At 51.1% G+C, this 10,329-nt stretch overlaps 2 protein-coding genes across 2 annotated transcripts in view; both read left to right on the plus strand.

Annotated features, from left to right (window-relative positions):
* The first annotated feature begins 1,309 nt into the window (after positions 1–1,309).
* LOC137901845 (nucleolar transcription factor 1-A-like) lies at positions 1,310–2,473 on the plus strand. Its single transcript, XM_068745890.1, has 4 exons — positions 1,310–1,341; positions 1,431–1,510; positions 1,588–1,872; positions 2,295–2,473. Exons 1-4 carry the CDS (start codon positions 1,317–1,319, stop codon positions 2,298–2,300), a joined length of 396 nt encoding a protein of 131 aa, XP_068601991.1. The 5' UTR covers positions 1,310–1,316; the 3' UTR covers positions 2,301–2,473.
* A 6,815-nt stretch (positions 2,474–9,288) lies between these two features.
* The window catches only part of LOC137901317 (ARF GTPase-activating protein GIT1-like), a 5,486-nt gene continuing 4,445 nt past the window's right edge, over positions 9,289–10,329 (plus strand). The window contains 1 exon segment of the mRNA XM_068745338.1: positions 9,289–9,374. Coding sequence (XP_068601439.1) covers positions 9,289–9,374 — 86 coding nt within the window.

The following is a 10,329-nucleotide window of genomic DNA, read 5'->3' on the forward strand; positions in this document are numbered from 1 at the left end:
ACTCCGCCTCCTCCAAGCCGCCGGAGGAGTCCGCCTCCTCCAAGCCGCCGGAGGACTCCGCCTCCTCCAAACCGCCGGAGGACTCCGCCTCCTCCAAACCGCCGGAGGAGCCCGCCTCCTCGCTCGGCGCCGGAGGAGGGAGGGCGGTCGCCCCCCCGCTCAGCCCTATGGAGCGGCTGATGGCGAGCTCCCAGAGGTACGGCGACGGAGCGCCCCGCCCCGGTGGACGCCTGACCTCCAGTGACCTCCAGAAGGGCAGCAGGTTCTACAAGCCGTGACGGGATCAGAACCAGGAGTTTAAATTCAGTTTGCAGTGAAGGAGAAAACGATCAGAGCCGATTGATGAAATAAAATGATTGATTTTCTGCCGTTGTCTCCTGTTACTGCTCCGGGGGCGGAGCTTGTTTCAAATTGAATTGGATTAAACAGGAGAGATGAATTACCATAATCTACGTCCAATAGAGACCGGCCGGTCGCACCCCCCCCGATGCCCCCCCTGCAGCACCCAGAGGGGATCCGGCCTCCTCCGGTTCACCTGAAGACCCACCTGGACTGTCGAATCAGCGCCGCTCTCCTGATCCATCTCAGGAATTTGTGTTGAACGTTATCAGGGATCAATACGAGTTTGAGTTCAGCGCTGAACCGGTGAGGGGGCGTGGCTAAAAGGAGGAGTGTCTGGATCGAGGGTAAAAGGGTCTCATCTCGCAGCAGTACTACGTACATGTACTATCATAGTATCGTTTCCTTGTGTGTATCATCAATAACTGGTTTTTATCTTTGGAGCATAAAGAAACAATCTGATGTTATTGATCTGCTGGACTTTAAAGCTACAATCAGATATTGATTATCAGTTAAATGAGAATAAAATATATAAATGATGTGTGTAGCTAAAATTATTAGCCGCTACTTTAGCTTAGCTTTAGCCAAAGCTCAGTTAGCTCTTTAGCGCTACTTGTCAAAGCTAATTTTGAGTTTAGCTCTTCTCCCTGTTTGTTGTGACTCATCGTCCTGAAACTTCACTTCTAAAATGAGAATGAGAAAAAATAGATTTATGAAACAATAAAAAAAGAATTTATTAAGAAACTTACTATAAAATAATGACAAACCTTTTATAATAATAATATAATGAAACGCTTTTATGGTTTGAAGTAATCACTTTAGTTTTCTCACGACATCGTTTAAATCAGAACACGACGCTCAGACAACCTGCTGCACCTGAACGCAGCCTCCTGGCTGACCGCGGGGGGGCGTGGCTTGGGGAGGTAACGCCATGTGGGCGTGCTGAGCTTCTGGTTCACTCAGTCGTGCTCTGCAGGATGAGCGGGATGGAGTTGTGGGACGGTAAGATCTCGTTTCAGCGTGTTTAGGCAGCAGGTCGCACCTGGGGGGGGGGCGTCGTCACACCTGCTCACCTGTCTGTGTTCATGCAGCTTTAGGCGGCAAGGAGGAGACGGTGAAGGCGACGAGCGAGGAGAAGACGGAGGGGGTGTGGCCTTTCAGCAGGAGTAAAGTAAGAACGCTTCAGATTTCTGCTGATTCCTGAAACTGCAGCCGGAAATGTAAGAAATCTACGCTGGTGCTTCTCAGGACAAGGACAAGAAGGACGGGGACAAGAAGGACGGGGACAAGAAGGACGGGGACAAGAAGGACGGGGACAAGAAGGACGGGGACAAGGACAAGAAGGGCGGTTCATCCCATGAGGACAAGGACAAGAAGGACGGGGACAAGAAGGACGGGGACAAGAAGGACGGGGACAAGGACAAGAAGGATGGCTCATCCCATGAGGAGATGCAGAGTAATGATGAAGAAAAGGGGAAAACATCCTCCTCTTCCTCCTCCTCCTCCTCCTCATCATCATCCAGCAGTGATGAGGTAGAATGTTTGTCTTTCCACTCTGAAATGCGGCTGGACAGGTAACAGTTGCTCGGCCACGCCCCTGAAGGCTGGGCCACGCCCCCGCGGTGCTGCTGACAGGTGGCTCCGGCCTGAACCTGCAGAACCGCATGTTTCTGCACAAAGGAGCCGAACCCAGAAGCGGCGCCCGTTTGCTTGCTCTTTGTTGTTGTTGTTGTTGTTGTTCTTGGTTGTCATGGAGATGAAACTGTCCCCAGATCTTCACTCAGAATTTATATTTAGAAATTCTTAAACCAGAAATGAGTCAAATGAAACAAAAACAAGCGAATGTCAGAAATGTTTTTTATTGCATTTTATTTATCCGGATCTCGGTCCAGAACCGATGTCCAATCAGGAAGTGGCTGCTCCGACCCGTCGACTGACTGGCGGTTCTGTTTCAGGAATGAACCGGACCCAGACGGCAGCTCCAGGTGGTTGTGGGTTCAAGGGCTGCTCCCGAGGGGAAAGGACCAAGAGCAGCGTCTCCGCTTCTCCACCAGAGGGCAGCACTGTCCTCAAGGGCCGGTTGGAACAAAAGTGTGTTTCAGTCGCTGCGTGTGAAATTAAATAAAGTCAGTGAAACGTTGAACGACTGCAGCGCCTCCTTCACGTCAGTGACGTCATCAGGAAGTGCCGTCTGAGCCAGTCTCAAGGTTCTCGGTTCGTCGGTGCCGCCCTCTGAGCTATGATGTCACCTGCTGAATTAGAAAACGGCTCCTCCCAATCAGTTTCTGGAAACGCCCCCATTGGCCTTGACCAATCATGAGACAGCGTGACCTGCACTGGTTCTAAACCCGGGGTCCAGGGACCGCGTGTGTGTGTGTGTGTGTGTGTGTGTGTGGGGGGGGGGGGTTACTGAACATGTTCAGTAACCAAATCAAACGCACACATGGGGGCGCTAACGGAGGGACGGCTTCCGGAACCGCTCAGGTGTGCAGACGGGTGAGGCCCCGCCCACAGCTCGAGTCTCTTTGTCCTCATGTTGAGTTCTCTCGTTTTCTGTCTCGTGTGGATTCGGCTCGTTTTATTGGTGACGTCATGAAACATCGTCATGACGTCACTGAAGCGCCAGCTGCCTGCCAGCTGCCTTCGTTACTTCTGGGTTGTTGGATTCATTAATTAGATTCTGTCGCCTTCTGTCTGTCTGCCGCCTCACCGCAGGGGGGCGCCCACGTTCCTCTCTCGCGCTGGCGTCAGCGGTCGCCCAGCAACAGCCGGGCTCGCGCTCCTCTCGGTGATCCGCGTCAAGCCGCGTGCGCACACGCAGACAGCAACAGGAAGCCAGGAGGGCTGTCTACAAAATAAAAGCTTCATAAATAAACGTCATAAATAAATATTTATCTCTAAAAATCACGTGAGGAGTCAGGTGACCAGCCGGTCTGGCCTGCTATTGGTCAGCATGTGTCTCTGACTGTTTGCTCTATTTGTCCACTTCCTGTCTGCTGACCACGTCCCTGATTGGCTGACGATGACATCGGTTTGAGTCTCCAGGTCGGGATCGATTGATATTGATGATTGATATTGATTCCTGGTGAAAAACACGATTCTTCTCGGTTTCTGTTCAGTTCTCACGTTTTCCAATAAGCTTCACTGCGCCGTGTTTTATTCTGAAAGTACCAACAGGAAGTCGCGTGTGTGACGCGGCTGCCTTTGCTCTCAGGTCGGAGCTGCAGCGGAGACACCGTGGAGCGCAACGAGACGCGCCGGAGACACGCACGGAGCGGACGGGAGGAGGTCCAGTGTGGGAGCAGTTTCTGAGCTGGGAGGATTTATTACACCAGGAGGACACTGCAAGGAGGAGGACACTCCTGTTCAAGGAGGAGGACACTCCTGTTCAAAGAGGAGGACACTGCCGTTCAAAGAGGAGGACACTCCAAAGAGGAGGACACTCCTGTTCAAAGACGAGGACACTTCAAGGAGGAGGACACTCCTGTTCAAAGAGGAGGACACTGCCGTTCAAAGAGGAGGACACTCCAAAGAGGAGGACACTCCTGTTCAAAGACGAGGACACTTCAAGGAGGAGGACACTCCTGTTCAAAGAGGGGGACACTGCCGTCCAAAGAGGAGGACACTCCCGTTCAAAGAGGAGGACACTCCAAAGAGGAGGACACTCCTGTTCAAAGACAAGGACACTTCAAGGAGGAGGACACTCCTGTTCAAAGAGGAGGACACTCCTGTTCAAAGACGAGGACACTTCAAGGAGGAGGACACTCCTGTTCAAAGAGGAGGACACTCCCGTTCAAAGAGGAGGACACTCCAAAGAGGAGGACACTCCTTTTCAAAGAGGAGCTGGTTCGTTCAAAGTCCTGACGTGGGGAGCAGAGGAGCGGAGGGAGACGGGGAGGAGGTGCGTTCCTTGTTCTCCTCTCCAGTTGTCGTCGTTTTGGCGGATAAATGTCGGCGGCGTGAGGAAACTTCATGCCTCACCTCCCCAGCGCTGACCTCCTCATCCTCCTCATCCTCCTCATCCTCCTCCTCAAGGAGATCAGTCAGGAGTCATGGTGAAGTTCCACAACGCGGACCTCTGGATAGCCTGGATGCTCCTCCTCTGCCTGCAGGGTAAGAGACAACAACAACACAACAGCAACACAACAACAAGACAACAACAACAACAACAACACAACAACAAGACAACAGCAACACAACAACAAGACAACAACAACACAACAACAAGACAACAACAAGACAACAACAAGACAACAACAAGACAACAACAACACAACAACAACACAACAACAACACAACAACAACACAACAACAACAACAACACAACAACAACAACAACGACACAACAACAACAACAACAACAACACAACAACAACACAACAACAAGACAACAACAACACAACAACAACACAACAACAACAACAACAACAACCACAACACAACAACAACACAACAACACAACAACAAGACAACAACAAGACAACAACAACACAACAACAACACAACAACAACACAACAACAACACAACAACAACACAACAACAACACAACAACAGCAACACAACAAGACAACAACAACAACACAACAACAACACAACAACAACACAACAACAACAATAGAAACACAACAACAACACAAAACAACAACACAACAACAACAACACATCTCATTTAAATTAAATGAATGTGGATTTAAATGTTGCCAATAGCCCCGCCTCTTATCGCCACGTGTGTTTGTTTGTGTGTTTGTGTGTTTGTGTGTTTGTTTGTTGAAAGGACCTGAACAGCTGTTTACGTCTGTTTATCACACAACAGATTTCAGAATAATCTTCTCTATTTGGAAGAAAATGTAACAAATTCCTGGAATGAGGAAATAATCCATTTAGACATGTTTATTGATTGATCTGTGATTGATGAGTTTGTTTCCGATCACCAGACAAATGTTCTGGTTCTGAACTGAGTTTGAGTTCATTAATACTTTCTAATACTATCAATAGCTCCTATTGATCAGAGGCGATCAGATGAGGATCAATACTTATACAGTTCTGTTTTGAAAAGTGATCAATTCTGTGTGACCCTGAAAGAAACCCGACCCAAAAACCAGCGAGTCCAGGTGTCAGAAACGGGTCCTTAAGTCATGATGTCATCGTGACGTCACCGTGATGTCACCAGACCGATTTACAGAGTCCTGATTGGCTGGATCTGAATGTTGTTATGCCTTTTAGCGGCTACATGCTAACAGATCATTGCAGTTCTGTCTTCAGTCGTAGAAACATGAATGATTGGTGATTTATTGATGATTTATTGATGATTTATTGGTGATTTATTGATGATTTATTGGTGATGTATTGATGATTTATTGGTGATTTATTGATGATTTATTGATGATTTATTGGTGATTTATTGATGATTTATTGGTGATTTATTGATGATTTATTGGTGATTTATTGATGATTTATTGGTGATTTATTGGTGATTTATTGATGATTTATTGGTGATTTATTGATGATTTATTGATGATTTATTGATGATTTATTGGTGATTTATTGATGATTTGTTGGTGATTTATTGATGATTTATTGGTGATTTATTGATGATTTATTGATGATTTATTGATGATTTATTGGTGATTTATTGATGATTTATTGATGATTTATTGGTGATTTATTGGTGATTTATTGATGATTTATTGATAACTGATTCACTGCGGTCCGCTCTTCAGGGTCACATGACCATCGGTCCGAACCAATGAGGAGCCTTCCTCTTGTTTGTGGAGCTTTACGCTTCATGCTTATCTGTCTGTCTGAATCGGTTCTGTTCACAAACTAATCAGTGAAGCTGTCGTCATGACGACCCCCCCCCCCCCCCCACAGAGCTGTTCTGTCTGTGATTTTACGACTCAGCCAGAACCAGCGCCTCCGGGTTCGCCGGGACGTTCTGGAGGTTCGATTAAAGGCGCTGCGGCTGCTGTTTGTCCTGGTTCTGTCCCGCCGGGCTTCCGTCCGTCTGTCCCGTCTGTCCCGTCCGTTGGACTCTGAACTTGAACTCCACTGGACCCCCCTGGATCCCACTCCAGGCCGTCTGTCTTTGATGTTATACTTTGTGGGCGGTTCCACCCAGATCAGGGAGCATCAACTTCCTGTTAGCTTCCTACAGCATGTCTGACAGAAAGCTCCGCCCACTTGCTTCATTTCCTTACGGGTGATGTCACGGCGCTGACCTGAACCAGAATCGGTTCTGTTGAACGGACCAGATGAAACGACCCGTTTCTCTGCTGTGATGCTGCAACAGTCTGTTGCCATGACAACGACGGGCATCTGTATGAAATATTGGGGGGGGGGGGGGTCTGCGTGAAGGCTGCAGATCCAGCTGTGGGTGGTACCGGGTCTGACTGCAGGGTATTTTAAGCCCCGCCCCTGCCGGCCTTGTATCACTAATTTGAAATTGATCGGTAATTGATCCTCCTTGATGGACTGAATAGAGTCACACAGAAATAATTGATCCTGTGACCCGCTCAGACAATCTGAGACCCTCTGGTTCTGGATGTAGCTCTAAAAACGTTAGGTGGGCGGAGCTCTCTTGCCTGCGTCCTATTGGTTGCTGTGTGTCAGGATGACCCGGATAAGAACCTGGACCATCACCCCGGTCCGATCGGATCCATGAAGGCTTCTTTATCGGTCCAGAGGTCACATGATCAAGATTCTGATTGGTCTGCTTCATCTCAGCTGCCCTCCTGTCTCTGATTGGCCAATAAGCAGCTCCCCTGGAAACGGAGCCCCTCCCCTCGTCTGCGGAGGCGATTTGTGGATATGGACGAACGTGTAAGGGGGCGGAGCCAGCGCTGGAATCATCGGCTCTGATAGGCTTTGCAGCAGATTATATCTTGTTTGCGTGTGACCCCGGTTTATAGATTATAGGTTTATTTGATCAGGGTGGTGGAGATGCTCCAGGTTAAGTCCCAGCAGCCTGTCGCTAACGACGACGGCGACGACAACAACAACAACAACAACAACAACGAGCTAGCTGCTAGCTGCTAGCTGCTAGCTCGTTGCATCAAACCCTTCAGAACAGAAACAATCTGAGTAAAGAAGCTTTCAGTCATTTGCCCCCCCCCCCCCCCCCCCTGACTGGAACCAGATTCTCCCCTTTGAGATGGGACGGGGGTCTGAGCGTGACCCCCCCGTGATCAATGGTGCCATTGTGCCTGGCTGCAGGCGTTTATTAACGTGGGACGGCGTGCCGGTCCAGAACAAGCGTTCCACACTGAGGCGGTGATTTCCTCGCCTCAGTCTATCGCCACGGTGGGAAGAGGAGGCGTGGCTACTGTAAGTAAACAGAAAGAGAGGGGTGGAGCCGCACAGGGAGGTGCAGCACTGCTCCTCGTTCCTCCTGCTTTCTGCTCCGGTTATCTCTCCTGCTGTGGAGGTGAGAAACATCTGGAGGTGAGAAACATCTGGAGGTGAGAAACATCTGGCCCACTCCTCCATCATCATCCCTCGTGGAACTAATCTGAAAATAACCTTTGGGTGTTTACAGTTCCTCCTGCTCCTCCTCCTCCTCCTCAGGTGGGCTGAGTATTATTAGCGTCTCAGGTTGTGACGTCAGCTGGAATCACACTCGCACCTCCTTGACGCTCAGAGGCGTTAGACGTTGGTCGGCTGAAGCTCCGCCTCCTCGGGGGTCCACTCCCCCCTTGCCTGAAAGCAGGGCTGGAGATCCATTGTGGTCTGAATGGCGCCCCTTCAGCACCGGTCTCCGTGGTGACGGGTCTGCGTGTCGGACCCCACCAGACACCGATGTGGAGGCCGTTCTATCGAACAACGGGGGCTCTGTTCCCCCTACCAGGCCTCAATGCGGGACGCTTCTGTGCCGGGCCGGTTCGGTCCGGCTGCAGCTAGAGATGGAGGAACCGCCTCTTTAGAAAAAACCACATGTTCTGATCCAGAACAAAAATATAGAGCCAACAGGAAGTCATCCTCCAATAAAGCATCAGGACAGATCAAAGGAAGTAACGGAAGGACAGCCTATATCAATGCCACGCCCCCTTTAGGATGACCTCATCATTCATGTCTGGGAATGGGAGAAGAAGCGACGAGTGGCGTCAGCCAATCAGAGGGCGAAGCTGGTCAGCGGTGGGACCGGCGACATCATCGTCAGGGGGAGGGGCTTAGTCCACCCGATGAGCGGTAGCATGCAGCTAATGCTCATTATGAAGAAGCCATCTATCATCTCCGATGAAGACCCGTTACCGTGGTGACCAGTCTGAGGCGCTTCATCCCTCGTCCATCTGACAGCGGCGATCAATAACGACACGAGACGCTCCGTCATCACGGAAAAAGGAGCAGGAGGAGGAGCAGGAGGAGGAGGAGGAGGAGGAGGAGGAGGAGGAGCAGGAGGAGGAGGAGCAGGAAGAGGAGGAGCAGGAGGAGGAGGAGGAAGAGGAGGAGGAGGAGGAGAGGAGCAGGAGGAGCAGGAAGAGGAGGAGCAGGAGGAGAAGGAGCAGAGGAGCAGGAAGAGGAGGAGCAGGAAAAGGTGAAGGGGAGATTGATCTCTGGGGATGATGATTGGTCCAGATTCTGCTGTCTGTCCTTGGTCCTCGTGGATCCGGTCCTTGTGGATCCGGTCCTCGTGGATCCGGTCCTTGTGGATCCGGTCCTCGTGGATCCGGTCCTCGTGGATCCGGTCCTTGTGGATCCGGTCCTCGTGGTTCCGGTCCTTGTGGACCTGGTCCTTGTGGTTCCGGTCCTTGTGGATCTGGTCCTTGTGAATCCGGTCCTTGTGGATCTGGTCCTCGTGGATCCGGTCCTTGTGGATCCGGTCCTCGTGGTTCCGGTCCTTGTGGACCTGGTCCTCGTGGATCCGGTTGCTTCCTTGTGCGTTGCTAGCTGTACGCAGCGCTCCTGCTAACATTTAGATTTGTGAACGTGATTCTGGAAACAGGAAGTGATGGATGAGAGAGGAGGAGCTAGAGGAGGAGCTAGAGGAGGAGCTAGATGCGGCTGATGGGACAGAGGACTGGGGATACCTGTCCCTCAGGTGAGACACATCTGGCTGTAATCCGAATGGATGGATGATGGATACGTAGATGACGGGCGTGGCCATGACCTTCTGACCCCCAAGCTTCTCCTCTGATCTGGAGGTAATAAGTTTCCCGTGTGCACCTGAACGCCCCGCGATGCATTCAGGTGCAGATAAATATTACAGGAGGAACATTAAAAGGTCCGATCATCAATGATTAATGCTTCGTGTGCTGTAATGTGGGTTAGAGCCCTGGAGGCGGGCCCCCCCCCCCCCCCCCCCCCCGAAGAAACGGCATCGCTGCAGGAGAAGGAACCAGGAGGAGGAGGAGGTCATGAAATCACCTGAACTCAGGAGAGGCTCCTCCTCCTGCCCCACCTCCTCAGGGAGGTTGAAGGTTTGCCTCCGGGAGGAGGAGCTGCGTTCTGTTCTCCTCACTGATGAGGAAGAGGAGGATGGCGTTCAAAGAGACCCTTCACTTCAGGATTGGACGGTTCTGTTCTGAGGGAGCCCAGAGGTTCTCCTGGCTCGGCCCGACCCAGATAGAGTCCGATCACCCCGCTCCACCCGCCTGGTGGGGTTTGATGAGTTCTCCTCTCCGATCCGGTCCTCTGATCCGGTCCTCTGATCCGGTCCTCTGATCCGGTCCTCTGATCCGGTCCTCTGATCCGGCCCTCTGATCCGGCCCTCTGATCCGGCCCTCCGATCCGGACCTTTGATCGGGACCTCTGATCCGGCCCTCTGATTGGAGAGAAGGTGTGATGTTTTCACAAACAAGAACAAAAACCAGAGGCTTTTGTGGTGTGAGGGGGGGGGGGGCTTTGTCTCCATGGAAACTGACATTCTGGTGGTGGAGCTCGGCCGGCGCCGCCGACTGTTTGGCTTTTTAATCGTCTCTGAGGAGAACCCCTCAGCAGGAGGCAGCCTGTCTGCACCTCCTTTGTTCACCTCCTTTGTTCACCTCCTCGTTCCT

Source organism: Brachionichthys hirsutus, chromosome 11 (assembly GCF_040956055.1).
Source record: "Brachionichthys hirsutus isolate HB-005 chromosome 11, CSIRO-AGI_Bhir_v1, whole genome shotgun sequence".
NCBI lineage: Eukaryota > Metazoa > Chordata > Actinopteri > Lophiiformes > Brachionichthyidae > Brachionichthys > Brachionichthys hirsutus.

Bases quoted from the DNA above. Each gene is read 5' to 3' on its own strand.
- LOC137901845 (XM_068745890.1), top strand. From the start codon at position 1,317: ATGAGCGGGATGGAGTTGTGGGACG. The intron at 1,342-1,430 runs GTAAGATCTCGT...GTGTTCATGCAG, and splicing joins CGGGATGGAGTTGTGGGACG to CTTTAGGCGGCAAGGAGGAG. The intron at 1,511-1,587 runs GTAAGAACGCTT...GGTGCTTCTCAG, and splicing joins GGCCTTTCAGCAGGAGTAAA to GACAAGGACAAGAAGGACGG.